This window comes from Gallinula chloropus, assembly GCF_964237585.1.
Source record: "Gallinula chloropus genome assembly, chromosome: 2".
In the NCBI taxonomy this organism is placed as follows: Eukaryota; Metazoa; Chordata; class Aves; order Gruiformes; family Rallidae; genus Gallinula; species Gallinula chloropus.
Genome location: NC_140086.1, coordinates 162,509,580 through 162,531,752, shown reverse-complemented (window position 1 = coordinate 162,531,752; position 22,173 = coordinate 162,509,580). Strand labels below are relative to the sequence as shown.

The 22,173-nt window shown below is 46.6% G+C and overlaps 1 protein-coding gene across 1 annotated transcript in view; it reads right to left on the bottom strand.

Annotated features, from left to right (window-relative positions):
• Positions 1 to 22,173, bottom strand: part of PTH1R (parathyroid hormone 1 receptor) — a 121,749-nt gene that overhangs the window by 26,487 nt on the left and 73,089 nt on the right. The window contains exons 3-4 of the mRNA XM_084260786.1: positions 8,583 to 8,693; positions 6,355 to 6,473 (exon numbers count right to left, since the gene is read on the bottom strand). Of these exons, the coding sequence (XP_084116912.1) occupies positions 6,355 to 6,473; positions 8,583 to 8,693 (230 nt within the window). The remainder of the gene's footprint in view (positions 1 to 6,354; positions 6,474 to 8,582; positions 8,694 to 22,173) is intronic.

Here is a 22,173-nt window from a genome sequence, read left to right as displayed (position 1 = left end):
AGACACTCCCAGCACAAACTATCATCAACAGCACCACGCTAAAAGGTGACACAGCATTTCCAGGAACTCACTAGGCTTAACCTGCAGGCAAGAAATGAGGACTGCATGACATGGTTGTTTGCCAGAATGAAGAACACATCTCATTTATGTGAATTTTTCATTCCTTCATCTACTTTGAGACATCTGCCTGTCTTTCATGGTACAGATATGTGACATTTTGATGGCATTTAATGTGTATAACTCAGTATACGCCACATAAACACGTTTTATGCCATCAGTTTGTGGCTACACAAAGTTGTTGGCTTTTAAAAGGACCCCAGAGAGCTCCAAGAAGAAAGGGCAGGAACAATGGAGTTTAGCTGGAGCAGCCCTGCAACATGCTGTGCCTTTCCCATTGTGTTTGGTGTGTGATGGATTCTAGAGGCCGCTCTGACTTCTCTACAAGAAGTAAAACCACCACGATATAAACAAGCAGTAGCAGATGAAGACAGGATTGGGGGGTTGAGGTTAGATCTTGGGATGGTTCGTCTTGTGAGGCTGGTGGTTTCCAAGCTGAGCTAACCTCCCAGGCTGCTGGATCATATTCCCCTTCCCCATGATTTCAGCAGATGTAGGTCACATTTACCCTTAAGCTCATCCTTGACAACAGGATAGGTTTGAACCTGCTTTAAAAAGAGGTTGTATTTGGCATTAGTGTTGCTTTTAGAGAAGGGAATGAAGGCAATTTCTGCTTGTTGAGCCAAATATGCCATTAGTCCTGCCAGTGTCTGAAAAGGTCATCAGAAAAATGACCACAATGAAGATTCTGGCTGCTTGTAAGGAAAGGGGTCCATGATCAGAGGGCTAGTATGGCTTTTGGAGAGAAATTACCTAAAAAGCTGCCTACTAACGTCAGGTGCACATCAGGACTTCCCATGTATGCCACATATTATCCAAAGATTGAGGACCTCCCAGAAGACAGGTTGCCCCAACTCCTAATTTCAAGAGAACCTTAAGAGACCTGCAATGAGAATGGACAATCTGGGCCAGACCAATGGTCCTTTTAGCCCTGCTTCCTCTCTCCTACATGCCCAGAAACAGATGCTTAGGGAAGAGCAGAACAAATATTAAGTGTGTGTATATATATATATATATATATATATATATGTAGACACACACACATATATATGTCACAGAATCACAGGGGTTGGAAGGGACCTCCAGAGCTGATCGGGTCCAACCCCCCTGACAAAGCAGCTCCCCAGCTCATATTGCACAGACAGGCGTCCAGATGGGTCTTGAATATCTCCAGAGAAGGAGACTCCACACCCCCTGGGCAGCCTGTCCCAGGGCTCCCTCACCCTCACTGGGGAAAAGTTCTTCCCCATGTTGGTGCAGAACTTCCTGTGCTCCAACTTGCAGCCATTGCCCCTTGTCCTGTCCCCACAGACACTGAGAAGGGGCTGGCTGATTCCCCCTGCATTCCATGCTTAAGATGCGTACAGACATTAATTAGATCCCCCCTTAGTCTACTCAAGACTGAACAGCCCCAGCTTATTCGGCCTCTCCTCCCAGGGGAGATGCTCCAGGCCCTTCAGCATCTTTGTAGCCCTTCTCTGGACTCTCTCCAGGAGATCTGTGTCCTTTTTATCCCAGGGAGCCCAGAACTGGACACAACACTCCAGGTGGGACCTGAGCAGGGCAGAGCAGAGGGGGAGGATCCCCTCCTGTGACCTGCTGCCCACACTCCTCCTGATGCCCCCAGGATCCCATTGGCTCTCTTAGCCACCGAGGCACACTGCTGGCTCATGGCCACCCTGTCATCCAGCAGGACCCCCAGGTCCTTCTCCACTGAGCTCTTCTCCAGCAGGTCATCCCCCAGCCTGTACTGATACAGACAATTGTTCCTCCCCAGGTGCCAGACTCTCCACTTGCTTTTATTGAACCTCATCTGGTTTCTCCCTGCCCAGCTCTCCAGCCTGACCAGGTCTCTCTGGATGGCAGCGCAGTGTCCTGCCTGTCAGCCACTCCTCCCAGCTCTGTATCATCAGCACTTGCTGAGGGTGGATGCTGTTCCCTCATCAAGGTCATCAGTGAAGACATTAAACAGGACTGGACCCAACACCGAGCCCTGGGGAACACCACTAGTCACAGGGCTCCAGTCAGACTCTGCTCCACTGTCTAATGGTTATGTAGCAGTGCTGCACACCCCCTCCCAATGTTCAGCACCTTGTGGTTCAGCAATGTGAAGCACACAACAGACAGACAAACAGCTGGTGTTCAACCAGACTGCCTTCCTCAAAGACTGAACATTGGCCAATCCATTCCCCTCCCTTCCCTCACCCTCCTGGGTCTTTTTAAACACTGGATGGAAAAGAAACAAAGCAGAGATGCCTGGTCAGGGTGTTGGGATGGGAAGCCAAGGATCTCTCAGCTTATCTGTTCAGAGGCAGGGAGATATTCATTCCTGATGATCCAGGGTGCAATTGGGATGGAGGTGCCCCATGCATGGCTCTTGAGGATAGAGTGTGGGGAAGAAGGTTTTCTGCAATCTCTGCTGCACCAGTGATGGGTTACCTTAAAAATACAGTGTGAGGGTTCAGGGAGGCAGTGGGTGGCATAGCCCCAAAGGCACAAAGAAAACTCTTATCTTCCCATGACATGCTGCTAAAGACACCTTCCCACAAAACTCCTTCCTCCCCTTTGCTCAACAGTTGTCTTCTACAAACTTCTACAACCAAGACTTGGTTGCAGATGGCGAGATTAATGCTATCTGCAAGGTATCTGGGGAAACACACTACAACAGCCAACTGCAGCCTACCTGCTCTCCTGGCTAAAAGAGAGGACATCAATCTTTAGGGCTGTCAATCCAGCGTCCTTCAGCAGTGCTAATTTTCCCTGAGAAAACAGCCCAAGAGCAATTGCTCACTGGGCAGTTACGAGCTGTTAATTCTCCTGGCTCTGATGGCTTTAGCATACTTTGTGCTAATTTCAGAAAGCGGTTTCCTTGCTGCTCTGTGTGAAATAATCCTATTTATACGGTTCAGGAAAAGGTAGTGCAAGACATGGACTTTCTCTGGGGCCCTTCGTTTGCTGCTTTGGTCAATCTTATAATTATCCCACAGTGGCTAAAAGGAGAAAACTACACACCTAAACAAACATACATGGACCTTATATATATATATATATTTATATATATGTGTGTGTGTGTCGGTGAACATGGACGTGGGTTCTTACTTAGATGTGTGTCTGCATATATAGCTATCTATAGATGTAGGTCTATTTCCAGAGATACCAATGAATATATATATATATTTATATATCTCCCCCTCTACACTGCCCTGGTCAGGCCCCAGCTGGAGTGTTGTGTCCAGTGCTGGGCTCCCTGGGATCAAACAGCCAGGGATCTCCTGGAGAGAGTCCAGAGGAGGGACAGAGATGCTGAAGGGCCTGGAGCATCTCCCCTGGGAGGAAAGGCTGAGGGAGCTGGGGCTGTTCAGCCTGCAGAGAAGATGACTAAGGGGGGACCTTATTAATGTTTATAAATATCTGAAGTATGGGATGCAGGGGGAATGGGCAGCCCCTTTTCAGTGCTCTGTGGAGACAGGACAAGGGGCAATGGCTGCAAGTTGGAGCACAGAGAGTTCTGCACCAACATGGGGAAGAACTTTTTCACAGTGAGGGTGAGGGAGCCCTGGGACAGGCTGCCCAGGGGGTGTGGAGTCTCCATCTCTGGAGAGATTCAAGACCCATCTGGATGCCTATCTGTGCAATTTGAGCTGGGGAGCTGCTTTGGCAGGGGGTTGGACCGATGATCTCTGGAGGTCCCTTCCAACCCCTGTGTTTCTGTGATTTATATCTATAGATAGGTAGTCACAGACAGACATTTTTTTCCCTAATGCTTTCTAGTGCCTGGTTTCTTAAATATTTCCTCTGGTTACATCTGCTCAGATGCTGTCCTACTCGGAGACAGCCCACGATCTCCTTTCAAAACGTTGGTTAAATGCAGCTGTTCCTGGTGACGCAAAGATGCTGTTCCCCAGAGGGGGGGAAATAATAATAGAAAACAATCTCTCTCTAAAGATGACTAGTCTGTTTTGCCAAATTCCCTGATTCTGACATCTTTTGACATATTTACTTCAAGGAAAAAAAAAAATATATATATATATATATCAAAGGAAGGTTTATTAATACCAGAATCACTCTTGGGTGTGAAAGACAAGAGGCATTCTTGGTCTCTGAAAGTCATCACCCAACTGAGAAAAAAACAAAATAAATTAAAAAAGGTTGTTCCTTTTCTCTTTTATTTCTAAAGTGCTTTTCACACCAGAAGGTCCAAGAGACCCGCAGTGGTTACACATGCACTGCTTCACTTGTCGCTGAAAGGCAGCCACCTCTGTAAGAAATAATAAGGAAGAGATGCTGTTGAAAAGCATTTGTTAATCAATTCCAAGGCTGGGGGGAACTTCAAATTCTTTTTGGAATGTTCTTTGCACTGGGTGGGCATCGCTTGGGCAATACCAAGTTGTTAATTTGATTTGAACAGGGAACATGGGCAAATTTGTCTTACCATTATGTACCATTAAACCAGTCTCTGTGGAGCTAGAACAGAAGCCTCATGGCAAAAGATGTCTGAGCTTTATATACAGAATAATGGGGATGATAGTCTTGGGACCTTGTATAAAAGCAGCTCACAAATTGAGAGATATCATGAGGATTTCTACGTGGTGGGTGCCCCGTCCCTGGGGGTGTTCCAGGCCAGGTTGGCTGGGGCCCTGGGCAACCTTGTGTAGCTCCAGGCCTGGAGTTTGGTGTCCTTGCCTGTGGCAGGGGGTTGGAACTCCAGGATCCTTGGGGTCCCTTCCAACCCATGCCATTCTATAATTCTATGACTCCAACCCCAGCTGGGCTCAGACACAGAGAGGTAGGAAATTTCTGCCAGCTACTGTTTACCAATCACCTGAATTTCTGTAAAAATAAGGCCCACAGAGCTGATGCATAGATAGACACCTTTTAAAAACTTTTCTTAACCCCCCCCCACCCCAGGAGTGTACAAAACTCTTCCCATGTGCTATGAGTATCTTTTCTAGCTTTGGAGTGGTTTCCCTGTTACAAAATAGTGACTGCACCAGAACTAGTTGAAGGTCTGTCAAGCAGAGAAGGACCTGGGGGTGTTGGGGGACTGGGACTGCCCAGGAGCCAGCAGTGTGCCCGGGGGGCCAGGAAGGCCAAGGGCATCCTGGCTTGTGTCAGAGCCAGCGTGGCCACAGGGCCAGGGCAGGGCTTGTGCCCCTGGGCTGGGCACTGGGGAGGCTGCAGCTGGAGTGCTGGGTCCAGTTGTGGGTCCCTGACTCCCAGAAGGACCTGGAGCATGTCCAGAGAAGGGCAACCAGGCTGGGGAAGGGGCTGGAGGGCAAATCACATGAGGAGTGGCTGAGGGAGCTGGGGGTGTTGAGCCTGGAGAAGAGGCTGCTGAGGGGAGACCTTATCACCACCCAGAACTACCTGAAGGGAGGTTGTAGAGAGGTGGGTGGCCAAGTAACAGGAGCCAGGACAAGGGGAAATGGAACGAAGCTGCACCAGGGCAGGTTCAAATTAGATGTTAGGAAAAAATTTTTTGTTGAAAGAGTTGTCAGGGCTGGAACAGGCTGCCCAGGGAGGGGCTGAGTCACCTTCCCTGGATATATTTAAAAAAAAAGGGTAGATGAGGTACTTAGGGATCTGGTTTCATAGGACAGGAATGGTTGGACTTGATGATCTTAAAGGTCTTTTCCAACCTTGTGATTCTGCCTTTACATGTTAATTTGCTTTAGCAAAGGGCTTTGTCCACACCAACCTACAATGAACAGACCATGTAAAACCTCTGTTCCTGAAGTTTTAACTTATACCTCTCAAACAAGAGGCCCTCTGTTCAAAACCTACAGAAGTGGTGCTGCTAGTGGTTCAACTGACACATATTTTAGCTCTGTGTTTGCACATTCCCTAGCACAGACAAGCACATAAACACTGGAATTATTGGTAACAACCTGGTAGCAAAATTATTGCTTTGTAGGGAAGAGGGAATCTCAATGGCATGGAACAACCTCCAACTGCTTATTAGTGCCCTGAGCCCACCTCAAGCTTCTCCAAGGCCTCTTCACAAATGGGATCATGGCAGCTGGAGGAACCTTTTCTGGCTTTCAGGACAATTTAAAACTCAAATAATTCCCCATCAGAACAAATATGTGGGTTTGGGAAGCTCAGACGTGGCTTCCATGTTTCAAGAGGAGATTGCAAACTAGAGCTCATCAGGTCCTTTAAATGAGACAGTGCCCCTTACATCAGCCCTGGGTGAGGCCAATGCTTCATGCCCCAGGTACAAATGCAGTTGCCTACCCTTTCCCTCGTCTCGTTGGTGAGGAACTTGGCACATTCACTGTAGTTTGCCCAGGTGCGGTTGTTGCCTGGGACCAGCTCCCAGCTGCCATTCAGGTCACACCGGCGATAAGCATGGCCTGTAGAAGGGAAATGAGAGACAGAGCCAAGGGGGTTAGACCTGGCAGAACAGGAGACACCTCTTCCAAGGGTGAATCTCATCAACCCTGATGCCTCCTGCCTGCTTGCTGAGCTGCATGAACACAATTTCCAACTTATTAGGAACTTTACCAACATTCTGACCTGACAACTAACAAGTTACACCTAGTTTAGGTTAAGACGGTGGGTCTACAAACTAAGGAGAGAAGCTTTGAAAAGCCCAAAGCACAGAATCATCCCCAGAGCTGCAGCTCTCCCTGTGTGTTTACAGATTCAGTACCTCCCAAGGGAGATTTTTTGATGACTACCCTCCTCAGGATGCTGGAGAAAGAGGAGAAGGCAAAGTCTTATGCCCAGGGACGTGATGGAGTCACCATCCCTCAAGGATCCCCAGAGTATTTTACCAATCTGACATACCACAGAGCACTGCATGACAAAAGGACCAACCCAATGCCCTAGCCACACTCAGACTGCCCTGGAAGCAACCAGGAACATCCTTCTCCTACCAGCCCCTTTTACTGGGGAGTGATGTCAGGTGGTGTGGAAACCAGCCTGGCTAACTCAGCTCACCTGGGCTTGGGGAGATTGACTCTGGCCTGGCCAGAACCAGGGCAGTGTTTAAGGAAAGGTTGGATGAGGTACTTAGGGACATGGTTTAGCCAGTAATATAGGTGGTAGGGGGACATTTGGACTAGATGATCTTGGAGATCTTCTCCAAACTTAATGATTCTAGTCTCAGGATTCAGGTGGCAGGTGAAAACAGCCATGTTCAGATATCTGGGGGGGGGGAATCATTGCATGGGCTGTGTGTAAAAAGTCCCATTAGAGTTAACAGGGATGAAACCTGTCAACAGATCTATCTGTCCTGTGACTACAGCAGGAGAACTTACAGCCTCCTCTGCATCAAAGGGTCTTAATCTGACTTCCACCCCAGCTGATGCGAGCTGCTGACATCAGTGAGGTGAGGAATCCATGCCATGTTGGGTTATGGAGAAATGAGGGGTGGATTGCCTGGTCCTCCTGACCTTTAATGTGAGTGCATGTGCAGGGCTCTCTGCAAGAAGTCATTGGGTGGGGGTTCAGCTCAGGCTCCCTTACAGAAAAGGCAGGATGAACTATGTGCAACCAGAGTGTGCTGGGATATCATTACTTGTTTCCACAGAATTGCAGAAGAGTTTTCTTTGGAAGGAACATCAAAACCCACCCAGATCTCCCCCTGCCATGGGCAGGGACACCCCCCATCAGCCCAGGATGCCCCAAGCTCCATCCAACCTGGCCTTGAACCCTGCCAGGGATCCCGGCGCAGCCCCAGCTTCTCTAGGCACCCTGTGCCAAGGCCTCCCCACCCTCCCCAGGAAAGATTTCTTCCTTATATCTAATCCAAATCTCCCTTCTTTCAGGTTTAAAACCATTTCCCCTTGCCCTAGCACTAAAGGTCCTCTCTGAAAGCAGCATCAGTGTTCTACTGGGAACATTTAGTCTCAATTCTCTGATTTTTCCAGGCTTTGGGTGCACAGCTTTGCTGGAGAAAAGAGAATGCTTTAGCTTTGAAAATACACTGAGGAGCGAGTGTACTTCAATTGCTTCTAAAAACATGCACAGACTTCGTGGCACCAGAAGCAAGCCAAGAAATGCACTGCCTGAGGGAAGTGAGATAGGAATTCACATGTTCTGGTTACCAGCGCTGTTCTCAGATACCCACCGTAGGGGTCTGGGCAGGGATCAGGGGTTAGAAGTAACAAACTGGTGAAGAATATAAATTGGAAGAGTATCCTGTGGCTTTCTGCTTTGACTCAAAGTTTGTGGTGTCAAACAAATACAGGTCTGTAACGCTCCAAGGCTACCCAGTTGTAAGCATGTAATTAGTGCTTATAATGCCCCATTACTGGCTGGGTGGGGCAGGTGGGAAATTTGTCATTGTTTTAGGTTAAAACAGCATTAAATAAGAGAAAAAAAAAGTTTATTTCTTTATTTCTATTATCTTCCTTGCTTTACCTCTGCTTGGATGGGATAATGAAAGGATGCTAAAGAAGAATTCTTATTTTCTGACTCCCAGACCTCCCCACGTTGCCACTGAGGGCAGCACCTACCTTTGTGATTGAAGTCATAGATGTATTCGGGACATGGCATAGCCACCACTTTGCCTGGCACACCTTCAGGCCAGCAGACAATACCATCCCACTCAGAAAGACAAAAGCCATCTGTGGAAGAGACACAAAGAAAGAAAGGAGTCAGTGAACCCTCTGTCCCACCTTTTGGAGAGGGATCTCCTGTGAAAAAGCCAGCAAGACTGTCACCCAATGTAGGCATCATGGCAATTTTCTCCTCAGTGTTTAGGTCCAGAAGGTGTAGCTTCTCCCAAGCTTATCAGAAGGATGGGGTAAGGCATGAGATAACAGCTGAGCACCCTCTGAGAGGGGTCAACATGCCTGGAAAGTTGCTTTCCCTTCTGGGCTGGAAGGAATGGAAATGGGGCAGGAGAGAACAGGAGGACTTGAGCATTCAGGGCTCTGTAGGCTGATGGGCAACCTGGAGATGCCCAAGGGAACTTGGGTGGGTATAACCTTGATGGGGCAGCACAGATTTGAGCATAGGATACCAAGGACCTAGATTATACTGTGGCTACATAATTGTGAGGCTCAGAGCTACCAGTTCAGGCTTTTCTGAAAGGTATTTGTTGACCACAGAGTAGATGGGCTGTGATTTAATGCCTTCAGACTATGAATCCAAATGCAGATGTAATTTTAACTCATTCATTACATCAGCCAGTGCTATCCTGTATCACAATGCTTTGATGCTCTCTCAGGTACATTTCTGTGCCTGAATTTTGGTGTGCTTTTAAGTAACACTGAGACTATCAAGAATCTATAGAGAGGTGTCTGTGGCAATATTTCTAAATGCAGAATATTGTATTTCCTTGCTTTATTAGGAGGGAAAGTGGAATTTCTGTTTCCTAAGGATTTACATCCTTTCCCATGATTTTTTCCCTGTGAGTCCCAGTGTCCCTCTCCCCTCATTTCCCTGTGATGTCATCATGGGGCAGGATGCAGGTCATCTGCTGATGGATTTGGAGCTGTGCCTGTGCTAACTGGCTGGCAGTGCACACACGCTGATTGCCCAGTTGCCTGTTGCCAAACTCAGTGTACAATGGTTGAGGTTTCCCAGCCTTTCCCCCCTCCTTAACTCCCTATTTTGGATTTCTGCCCTTCTCTTAGTCACAGGTTTTCAGAAAATGAGCAGGAAGAGAATGGGCAGGTGGAGAAATCACATGGATCTCGTGTCCTTAGGAATGCAATATCCTTGGAACTGTTTATATCTCCCTGCTGTTCCACTTTGCTATGTCCTAACCTTTTGAAAAGGGGGTGGTGTCGTTGTTAGAACATTTTTCTTTAAATCATCCTTGTTCTACCTTTCTGTTCTTTGAAGAAAGCTAAAATAGCCCTGAAGAAGACATCCTGTCTCCTCCCATACACAGGTCTCCCTCTTCCCTCTCTGCAGTAGTTTATTTGCAGATATCTGTGATTTATGTGCCTAGCACATGGACAAGGAGATACAAACAAACCAAAAACCAGTCCTTTCCCACATTTTATGCCTGCCTTTTTTAAAAATTGACAAATAAATGAGACTATATTTAAAATTCTTTAGTCGTTTTCCAATTCTCCAGATCCCAAGAAGTAATTGAGTAGGTCTCCCATCAACCTGCAGTTATGAGATGCTTTGCTTCTCTATTCACAAACAGAGGCAGCAACCCATCATTCAAGACCCCCAACATCATGTCCAACATGAGCATGTAGGCTAAGAACACCATGAGGAAGCTTGGGGCACCCCATGGGGTTTTCCACCAGCCTCTGAAGCAGCTGAGATGCAAGTGCTGGAGGCAGACTGCCATGGAGAATGGGCCACCTGCCCAGCAGTCTCATCTTCCTATCTCCTGTTTATTCAGTCTGCACGGGACAAAGCCAGAACTTCTCTGTATTTAGAAGGGCTGAGAAACCCTCCAGGCTTCTTGAAAGCTGTGGGAATTGACCTCATTTTTAACAGTGCTTTAAAAAGAAGGAAGTTAAATCCTGTTCCCAACCTCTTAACATCCTTCCAGCTTGTCAGCCACCCATTTCTGCAGCTTTTGATTCACAAGCTTCCAGGCCCACAAGGGACCACAGAATCACAGAGTCATAGGGGTTGGAAGGGACATCAAGAGCTCATCAGGTGCAACCCCCCTGCCCAAGCAGGGTCCCTAGGACAGGGGCTGGAATCTCTCCAGACAAGGAGACTCCACACCCCCTGGGCAGCCTGTCCCAGGGCTCCCTCACCCTCACCAGCAAGAAGTTCTTCCCCACATTGGGGGGAACTCCCTGGGCTCCAGCTTGAGCCCATCGCCCCTTGTCCTGTCCCCACAGACACTGAGCAGAGGCTGCCCATGGCCCCCTGGCTCCCACCCTTCAGCTCTTGAGAACCAGTGATCAGATCCCCTCTCAGGCTTCTTCTCTCCAGGCTGAACAGCCCCAGCTCCCTCAGCCTTTCCTCACAGGGGAGATGCTCCTCAAGAGGCTGCTAAACATTCCCATTCAGATGTGGACATTGAACAAGGGCTGCATTTCCAAGTCCTAGAAGAGTTCAGGAAGGACTATCCACCCAAATTTAACCTGAATCTTTGCATCGGGCTGTATCAACTGCACCTGGGGGTTAAAATCCAGCTGCAGTGAAGTGTTTGAAGTGAAAAGCTGGTGGATACACTGCTTTTAGAGCAGCATCTGCCTTCTATATTGATGTCAGCCCACGGAGGGGTTTATCAACAGCATATAAAGAGTCTGAGGGAGAGAAATTACATGCGAATCAAAATAAAACGGAACAGCCTCCCCTTATCTGCACAGAGCTGCACTAGGCAAGAAATGATAAGCACAGCCAAGATCTCAGCATGTTTCATTAATATCAAAGCTACTGCCTTAGCAATCTTTCAACCAAACTGTAATTTATCCTTTATAACGAATGTGCTTTCACGAGATTAAATAAGAAGCCAGGATTGCTTTAAAGACCATTTGGCTGGTATGGTACCCTCCAGGGTTGGAGCTGACAGTGATCAATTCAGTTTGCTGGTATTTTAGGACTTGAAAAAACAACAGGAAAGCTCATGGTTTAACAGCTGATTTCTTATCTTTAATTGAGTGCTGATGAAAAGGACCAGACTAATCGCTGCCTATCTTCTACAGCATTAACTAGGAGTGGGGGTAGAGAGGCTAAAATTCCTCTAGCATCAGGGTGATTAAAAGGAGGAAGAAGTTTATTGCCTCTTCTCTGCTTCCAGTCACATTAGAGGAGGAATAATACTACATTTCCTATTCATGAAAACTGGGAAAGCCCTTTTCTTTGGCTCTTTATGTTGTAGGATAACTTCCACTGTGAAAATCAGTTTATTTATTTTTCAGTTCTTTGGAAGGATCAAAAGAAAAATGGAAAAAAAAAAGCCATTCAACAAAATTTGGATTAGGACAAAATGTTATTGTCTCTGAGGGTTTTTTTATTTGCAGACAAGAAAGTAAATAAGGAATTCATTTAGCCCTCAAAGTGGTCTTACTTAAAATAAACCCAATTATTTTGACAAAATAAATAAATTTGGGTAAACTCTAAAATGAATGCTGTGGAGAAACAACATTGAAGAGGAAAAAAACCCAAATGTCATCTGAATATTGTGCTCTGAAATGCTGAGAGAAAAACCTTCCACTTTCCTATGATCTTCAGAATGACTTGCAAAGGTCAGCTTTCACTTGTAGGTGGTTTCATTTAGTATCATTCTGCACTATTTGTCCAGAAAAATATGAATCAGGAAAAGTATCTGGTGAGTATGACCTCTCCATGCTGTAAACATCACACACACACACACATGCAATGGATTCATTCACAGAATCACAGAATCACAGGGTTGGAAAAGACCTTTAAGATCATCAAGTCCAACCATTCCCATCCTAAGCTAAACCATATCCCTGAGCACCTCACCTACCCTGTTTTTAAACACATCCAGGGCAGGTGACTCAACCCCCTCCCTGGGCAGCCTGTTCCAGCCCTGACAACTCTTTCAGTAAAATTTTTTTTCTAATATCCAATCTGCCCCTGCCCTGGGGCAGCTTGAGGCCATTTCCCCTTGTTCCATCTCCTGGCCCCTGGCTGAAGAGACCATCACCCACCTCTCTGCACCCTCCCTTCAGGTAGCTGTAGGTGGTGACAAGGTCTCCCCTCAGCCTCCTCTTCTCCAGACTAAACATCCCCAGCTCCCTCAGCCGCTCCTCAGAGGATTTGCCCTCCAGCCCCTTCCCCAGCCTGGTTGCCCTTCTCTGCACTCACTCCAGGACCTCAATGTCCTTCTTATGGTGAGGAGCCCAGAACTGGACCCAGGACTCGAGGTGCAGCCTCCCCAGTGCCGAGTCCAGGGGCACAATCACCACTCCAGCTCTACTGGCCACACTATTTTTGATCCAAGCCAGGATGCCCTTGGCCTTCTTGGCTGCCTGGGCACACTGCTGGCTCATATTCAGCTGACTCATTTTTCAAAAGAAAAGTGATGTTTGTTGGATAACAGTGAATACAATTATTTCTTTGGGGGTCCTTTGATCCCCAGAATCCTTCCAAAAAGCAGGAGGGTGAAGGTGCTGTGTGAGAAACAGAGTGCAGACTGAGGCTTTATCCCAAGGATGATTTGGGGACCCCTCAGAAACTTTGAAGAAAATCTTTGCTGCTTCTCACTGCATCTGAAATCTTTCCATGCTTCAACCCACAGCACTGATTCATTAAAGCTGTGCAAGGACCTCGGGGGACTCTATCTTCAGAAAGCATCTGGATCCCCCAAGAAGATTTGGAAGTCAATTTGTTGTCATTATCATGAACTGTCACAACACAAAGAAACATCTTCAAGCTCCTCTCCATCTCTTCATCATCCCCTGCCTCTTTCTCCCCAGTTCATGCCTGGAAAATTGATTTTAGCCAAATTCAAGAGGGGTAAGACATCTCAGCCATCATTTCCTCCCTGCAAATTTCTCTGTGATTAAAGATCAGGAGAGAGAAGAGCAGGTGAACATCTGGAAGCTGCCACCTGGCCAACCAGCTTTTGCTGACCAACCACCCAACTGGCTGGTGTATAGCCTAAAATTAGGCACTCTGTGTTTCTTGCCAATCCAGGGCATAATGGGGGCAAAAGAAATGGAATTGGCTTGGGAAGAGGGACTGCAATTATTAGTTTATGGCAGGGGGAATCTAGGGGGGACATCCACAGGTCAAGCCAGATGCCTACTGGTTGCAGAGCAAATTGAGAAGTTCCTGTGTTGACTGAAGCTCCCAGAAAACATTTTTCAAATGGAAATACTGACTGATTTCAGGCCCAGCCATGGTTTATGACTGTTGGATCCATACCTGGCTTTTAATGCAGCCAAAAGCTGTTTCTTCCTTCTGTCATGCCTGCTGTCCCAGACAGGAGCTCCACCATCCTTCTTTCACTCCTAACTCTATTGCCTCTATTCCTCCCATTTAGGGAGACAACCATTGACCTAATATGACAAGAGTTAATAGTCTTAAACTAAAAGAGGGTAGATTCAAACTAGGTGTAAGGAAGAAATTATTTAGGTTGAAGGTGGTGAATCACTGGCACAAGTTGCCCAGAGAGGTGGTTGATGCCCCATCCCTGGAGACAATCAAGGTCAGGTTGGATGGGACTCTGAGCAACCTGCCCTAGTTGAAAAAGTCCCTGCCCATGGCAGGAGGGTTGGACTAGACAACCTTTGAAGGTCCTTCCCAACCCAAAGCATTCTGTGACTGTGATTCCTCACATCCTTTTCTTCCTGTTTCTCTTCACCCTGTCTCACTCCACCCTGTCTCCTCTGGTCCACACAGCCATGTGATGCCTTTAACATTAATTTCACCAGCTTGAGACCACTGATGTTGTAACTACACCTTCTGCCTCCAGCTTTCTCCACTTTTACTCACTCTAGAGGTCACTTAACAACTGAGCTGATGATAAAATGGAAAGGGGAAAATACCATATATTCCATTGGTACTGTGCTGGAATCCAAACAAAACTTTTCTTTTTGTTGTTTTCCCAAATATTTTTTTTCCCTTCATTTTTTTTTAAAAAAATATTAACAGTACTAACAACTTGGCTTCTCTCTGTTGTTTTCCTTTTCTCTGAAAAAAAAATAAAAAAAATTTAAAAAATCTGAAAAATGATGAGGAGCTTCAGGAAAACAATACAAACCTCTGAAAGCCAACAGTTTTTCCTCATGACTATACTTTAAAAAAGAAACAAACCCATTTTTACAACCTTTTTTATAAGCTGTCCTTAGCTAAAAAAATCCACCACGTGCAAGAAGCATGCATTTGGCATGCTAAAAATAAACCAGTCTCTTCTGAGACACTGTTAACAATATTTAGAAACACAGATAACCAGAAGGGAACCAGTTTGTTCTAAATGCTGATTGAAAAGCTATTAAAGATGTTCTTTTTTTTTTCTGGTGAAAAATAATTTGAAGGTTCAAACATGCTGTTTGGATCGGTATAGGTGAGTAGATTTGGGATGTGAGGTCCAAGTGAATTGGGAATGCAGAATATTTCTTTCCTTGGAAGAAATAGTAGGATTTATTGATGATGGAAGTCAAGAGGAATGAATGAATTTTGAAGAAAAGAAGTGATATATGATCATGCTTACCCCACATCCTAAGTATCTTGGATGCATGTCAGTCATTGAGGCAATGATGAATGACATGTATGTATGTGGGTGAAGCCCCTCCAAATTCAGAGCCACAACTCATGGAGTGAGACAGGGGAAGTAGATATTGAACTGAAGTTGCTACTCTTTAGAGGACATCACCAACCACTTCAGTGCTGGAGAAATGAGTCTTGCAGGACAGCATGAGGGTCTGGAAGTTAGGCAAGAACTTTCCTTCTCCAGACACTTTGGAGATGCCTCATCCTGGTGTTTCCTTTTCTCTTTCCAAAGTTTGATGCAAGTTCAGGGCAATCATACTTATGGAGAAAGTGAAGGTCAGTGACCACCACCCTCCCTGCCTACAAAGCTAACACAGGAAGGTGAGATTGGTAAAAGTCAACTGCTAAGGCAGGAATTAAAGCTTTGCCTTCTAAGACTTGTTTTGCTGCTTCATGCCATGGTGGCTTGCTAGAAGAGGATTCACAGGTTTTGAGACATCCTTACTATTGGTCAAACAAAAGAAATTCTCTGGGGGAAAGCTCATAAGCTCCTTTGTTGAAAAGGACCAGAAAGGGAAGTGACAGGGAAGGATTTGTAAAGTGGAAAGATTCATCAGTGGCCCTGGAGGAGAATAAAAGGCTGCTTAATCCAATGAGAGAGTGAGAGAGAAGGTTTTTCTTATCCTACTGGTAAGTAATATGAAAGGAGATGAGCTACTGAAGTGGAAAATGATGCAAAAAGAAACAGGCATAAACTGGCAGTGAACAAAGCTTATACTGGAAATGAAGAGATAGCTGCTGTTCTTCAGATGAGTCATGTTTGGGGTGAGTTCCCTGGGAAGGACTGTATGTTTCACATCCCTAAACGATTTTAGGATGGAGCCTCATTAGAGCAAAGAAAGGCTGCATGATTAATGGGGCTAGGAGGGGTGTACTACGTCACTCAGCTTCTGCTGCGTGTTGCACTTTGGAGCTCTGCTGCCATCCTTGTCAGGTCAGTGCCTCTTGATCCCACCTCAGTTTCTCATATGCTGAGGTACTGGAAAAGCTCAGTTTTCCAGCTGGCTACCCACCTCCACTCCAGATCTCAGAAATCATCTCACTTACTCTGGAGGCAACCAGTTCCAAGGACAAGAGAGATTCTGAAACAGTCCAGATTACTCCTTTCTTCCTAGGTACAAAGACACCAACACAGCTCCCTTATGTAATTACTGTGCTCTCACCTCTTGATCTTGAGGCACCCAGCTCATCACTTCTTGAACACAGGCTAAGCCACAGCAGAGCTCAGCGTCTTTCCACCATGACATTCCTGCACCAATAAGGGTCACCTCCTCTAGTTTCCTGATGCATTTCCTGTAAGGCTGTTTTTCTTTACCATCCATCTATCCATCCATCCATCCATCCATCCATCCATCCATCCATCCATCCATCCATCCATCCATCCATTCACAGAATCACAGAACATTAGGAAGTGATCCTGAAAGATCATCTAGTCCAACCCCCTGTCAGAGCAGGATCACCCAGACTAAATCACACAGGAATGCATGCAGGTGGGTTTTAATGTCTCCAGAGAAGGAGACTCCCCAGCCTCTCTGGGCAGCCTGGCCCAGGGCTCCAGCACCCTCAGCATGAAAAGTTCCTCCTGACATTCCCATGGAGCTTCCTCTGCTCCAGCTGCACCTGCTGCCCCTTGTCCTGTCGCTGCCACCCCTGAGCAGAGCCTGGCTCTGGCCTCCTGACTCTCACCCTGTGCACACTGACAGACATTGATGAGCTCACCCCTCAGCCTCCTCTTCTCCAGGCAAAACAGGAGCACTCAAGTGCCCCCCATTCAAATCCTCAGCTTCAGTTGAAGGCAGCCCCAAGGATTCATGGAGCAAAGCCCTCACTGAAATACAGCTTTAGCACCATCTCTCTCAAAACCTGTCTCTCAGAACAATGAGAGAACAATGAGAGACAAGTTTTGGGAGGGGTGGTGCTAAAAGCTGCTTTCAACCACTGCCTTTCCAGGGCTGTGTTGGAGCAGGGACTCAGGTCACCAGCAGATAGTTCCTCCTCATCCAGCTCTGCAGAAACAAGCACTTTGAGAAGGCATTTGGAAACATGTCACTTCACCATCTAACTAGAAGTTACCTGCCTCTCAGAAAGATGCACTGAATGACATGTTCCTCCAAACTCAATCACAATAGGGCAGGTTATAAGGCTTCAAGTCACAAAATCTGATTTATTTCTCATCTCTCTGCATGAGATTTCATCTCAGACCATCTTTACCCATCTCCTGAAGGTAGACTGTGAAATCCTCCAGGCAGGGCATGTGCCTCAGTGTCTGAGGTGTCTGAAGGTTACTGTTATAGTGTGCCCATTCATCTCACAGTTGCTTGGACTGTCCTGAATACTCCCTTACAGCTCTGCCATACTACAGAGCAGTTATATTAGCACAGATTACCATCGTTGCAGAACAGTTGTGCCTTGCAGATCTCCTTTAGCCCTTGAGGGCTGAAATATTGGAGCATGGAAATTGTAGCCATTATCACAAGCCAATATGGCATTCAGGATGGAGCAACTTCTGTTTGATGTCACTGCTGGGGACTTGTGAGGGCAGGAAGCCTTCCACAGAGAGCTTTGTGAATGGGATGCCCCACATGCATCTCTCATCTTGCTCCTTCATCAGTTCTGCTTGCCCACATGAGCCTGCTCAGCTATCCCAACATGCTGCAGGTTGCTTTGGTGGAGGAGCAAGGAAAGGAGAGGCACATTTGGGTCATGCCTGCTCACTACCCAGACTGTATCTTTGGGGTGCAACAAGGGCTATTCTCCTGCTACTTTGCCTGTGCCTCATCCCTCCTCTCCTTCCCCCCTCCAAGTCTCAATCCTGACTTCAGTGCAAGCAGGACATGCATGTGGAGAACACATTAAAACCATCTGCGAGGCTGCTTGGCAGCTGGATAAATGCAAACACGGTCTCGAGGTGTTTATCTAGGGGTATGGAATATAAATCAGCTCGACTTCTTCTGGCACTGTGCAAGGCACCAGGGAGACCACATTTGGAAGACGGTGTGCAATTGTGGTCACTCTATTACGGGAAGGACATTGGGTGGATTGGAAACAGGCAGGGAGGAGCAACCAAAAAAGAAAGAAATGACCCAGCATTTTGGGACAGGAGGGGGAGAAAGGAGGTGTGGAGGGCCAGTGCCTCTCTATGGGGGTGTTTGGTGGTGCAAATGCACTGCAAAGCTGGCTGAGAATGTGTGTGTGAGTGCCTGCATATGGATAGGTATAGAGCTATAGGTGGGTATGCCTGGAGGAAGAGGCACGTCTTATTGTCCATCTGTGCTGTGCAGTGCAGAGGGATCATGTGTCTGTCTGTCTGTGTGTCTGTCTCTCTTGGGGAAAGACCCTCTGCTTGCATCCCAGAGTGTTTGCATGGGTAGGTGAGGCTGTGTCTCTCAATGGAGGTGTGCACGTCTCTGACATCTCTGTGTCAGAGGGGAGCACAAGAAGATGGATGGAAGGAGGAATTTGGGCAACCTGGTCTAGGGAAGGGTCTCTCTGCCCATGGCAGGGGGGATTGGAACTTGATTATCTTTAAGGTGCCTTCCAGCCCAAACCATTCTGTGATTCTATGGAAATAAGGTGGATAATTAGTACTGTGGTTTAGCCATTCCTATGTACTGTTGTTCACCCTTTCTCTGTGTTACTTTACATAACACTGGGACCATTTATGCTTATCATAACTCCTGAGACTCATTCCTCCTGTGCATTGCAAGACAGCTGCTCAGCAGACAGTTCTCAATGGAAGTGGAAGCCCTTTTCAGGTAGAGACCAGCTGTTGGTATTTCCAATCTCTTTTTACCTCTAATTCTGGCACGACCAGCAAGTAGCCATCTATGAAGAGCTACAAGCCCTCACTAGTCATCACAGTCTGCTGACTCAGTGCTGGATGGGTTGGGTGGGAGATGACATCTCTGTGTAGGGTCTTAGTGCTCTTTTCACCCATCCCAGAACCATACATGCAATGAGAAAACCCAGGCTTGACCAGGATTCACTGATTGCTCCTGTAGTAGTCAATACAATGGGCCAGAGCCCATTTTCAGGCTCTTCAAGCCCAGCAGGGCTCATATCCATCAATCTGAGCTCCCACTCATGCATAGCCCAGAAGAACAGTCTTGTCTGTGCTGCTGTCTTGAAAGATCTCCTGGCCTACTGGGGCAGTGACAGCTGTCCCAAGCCAAAAGAGTGCTGGGATCATGCAAGGGATGGTTTGGTTATCTGCAGGACAGTATTTGGCCCAATGATCTGGTCCCTCATCGTTGAGCCACAGGGACTGAGAGCAGAAACAGAGAATCAAGAAAACCCCAGGAGATGTAGGGTTTATAGACATGATTAAGGAAAATTCTGAGTGACCTGGATGCCTCTACTTCCCTTTATTTCTAGGGCATCTGAGGCTACTCACAAGCTCTGAGGATATCCTGGCAGGCTGGGGATGGTGCTTGAGTCTCTGGAGAGAAAACCAAGCTCAGATCCTGTGCTAGGGCTTGGGTATAGGTCCTTTAGGGACAATGGAGCCATAAACTCAGATGGGCAACCCACACACCTTGGGTAAACACACACGGCATCTCAACTAAAAATAACCCCTTTTCCCTAGGAAATATGTTTATTTATTAAAAAAACAAGACATTTTGAGGCAAGCTGCAACACCTAGGACTCTGAGAAAGGATTGCCCATGGCCTTTACTAATAACAGGTCTGTGTGAAAAAAAAATCTCTCTTCCCCCCCACAAAATGTCCCATCTCCTTTTCCAAACCAGGCTAAGACAGACTTTTAATTCATGGGTGAAAAAAATAATAATAATAATAAAAAAAAATCAGGTCTGATGGCTTATGGCTGGGAATTTCACTTCATCACCTTCCAGGTTTAACTTTGGGGTGGCATCAGGCTGCCCACCATGGATGAAATGAAATGTTTATATACGTAGAGGAGAAATTTTAGGGTTTCCTGTTCTTTCTGAAAGGCTTTCATGTAGAGACTAAATTTAAACAAAAAAAAAGGGGAGAAAAAAAAAGGAGAGAAAAGAAGAAAAGAAGGTGAATGCTTGTGAGGACAGGGTTTAATTTGGGGGGTTTTGTTTGAATTTTTATGGGGTCTCTGTCCCTCAGTGCCTTAGCCAAAAGTGGCTGATGAGGAACATGCCTGGCTGTGTGGAATCACACTGATCAGGCTTAGTCTGGTCTCTCCATGGTCCATGTGGGGCTGTGCCCACATCATCCTCTAGATGAGTCCATGGAATGTCCTCAGACTCAGAGATATACCTGGAGGTGGCCAAAGGGAGATGGCACTATGTGATCTGTTCTAAGAGGACAGAGACTCACTGTCCACTAGCTAGTATAAACCTAAAAGTTAACATTTTAAGGGGGTGAAAAAGGGGAAATTGGAGTTTTTGCACATAAACCATGGTTCATTATTGCTGAAGAAAGTTTAGAGTTTCATTTTCTTTTTACCTTTTTGTTTCTTAGGACTTTCCTTTGGACTATCAACCCTGGTAGCAATCACACATGTGCAGCCACATGTTCCTACTCTCTGGAAACGCTTGGTACTCACCCTGAGGTTCCTTAGTCCCTAATGCAGCTCTTGAAATGCAGCTCTTGGAATGCAGCCTCAACACACATCTAATTAAATTGCATCTCACTTATTTCAACCGAGCAAGATATTGCTCAACTGTGGCAGCAGATGACATATTTGAATGCTCCACTTGATAGATAATTGCCTGGTCCTTCAGGGCATGAGCCAGGGATGAGAAGAAAGTTAAAATCAAGAAAGGTAGTGAAGTTCCCTTCCAGTCTCTAGAAGTCTCCTTCCAACTAATGTCTTCCTGCAAGGTGAGAGAAGGAACAGCAGCTATCAGCCCAAGATGAAGCTTTAGTGCTGATCCATGCTACCTCTCATCCTTTAAGATCCATGGATATCTCTGAAATTTGGATTTTTGCCTTTTTTAAATGTTGGTTGGATGAATATTAGAGTGGGGGGGAAAAAGTCAAGTTGCAGTGCTGAACTGTGGGAGAAATCAATGCACCTGAGATAAATCAGTGCATCTGAGATAAATCAATCAGTGCCCTCACTAAACGGAATGGGAACCTGCCAGGTTACACCAAGAAAAGAACTGGCCCATGAAGGGCACTCAACAGTGAGATGGGCAAAAGAGGAGAAGAACACAGGTACCCCTTGCACTGCAGGAAATTTCAGATGTGTTTTCCTCCTTTCAAAACAAAACCAGAGAGGCTTTAAAGCAAGGGCAATGACGAGGGTTTTGATTTCCAGTCAAGTGGGATTTGTCCAAAGATTTTCCTCAGCTTCTGTCCACCTGGATTTGAATCTTTGGAGCCTCACCAGGACAAAAGGAAATGTGGTTTGTGGCTTGTGCCCTGGCTGAAGAGTAAGGAGATGAGAACCCAAACCTTGGCTCTGCCACAGACTCTCCTTTGAGATTGGAGGCGAGGCGTTGAATATCCCCATGCGTCAGCTCCCAAGAATGAGGACAGCAGCCCTACCAAGCTTTCATGCCAGCTTACGTGATAGTTCTTTCTATCTAAAGCATCTTTTTAAAAAAATTAAGATTCAAGGTGCCCCAAAATTCCCTCACTGCTTCCAAAAACACAGCTCGTTGACTATGATCATAAATCATAACAGTGCTGCAATCACAGCCAGGCAGAGGCAGGATCCAAGCAACCCTCTGCTGGGTGGTATCTGGCAACTTGTGATGAAGGGGGACAGGCATGGGTCAAAGATGATTGCAGGATAGGGTCTGACAGCATGAAGTGGGTGCATGCAGCCCTTGCTGTGAAGTGGGGCTGCATGGGAGCAAGAGGGGAATTGGGGATAAGTCAACTCGGGTTTCCAGAATCTCAGATGTTCAGGAGGTAAGGCTCAGTGCAGTACTGCTTACACCAACATCTTTCTTTCCTGGCACTGCTGCTTTCCCTGGGATGGCCCTCTTGTTTA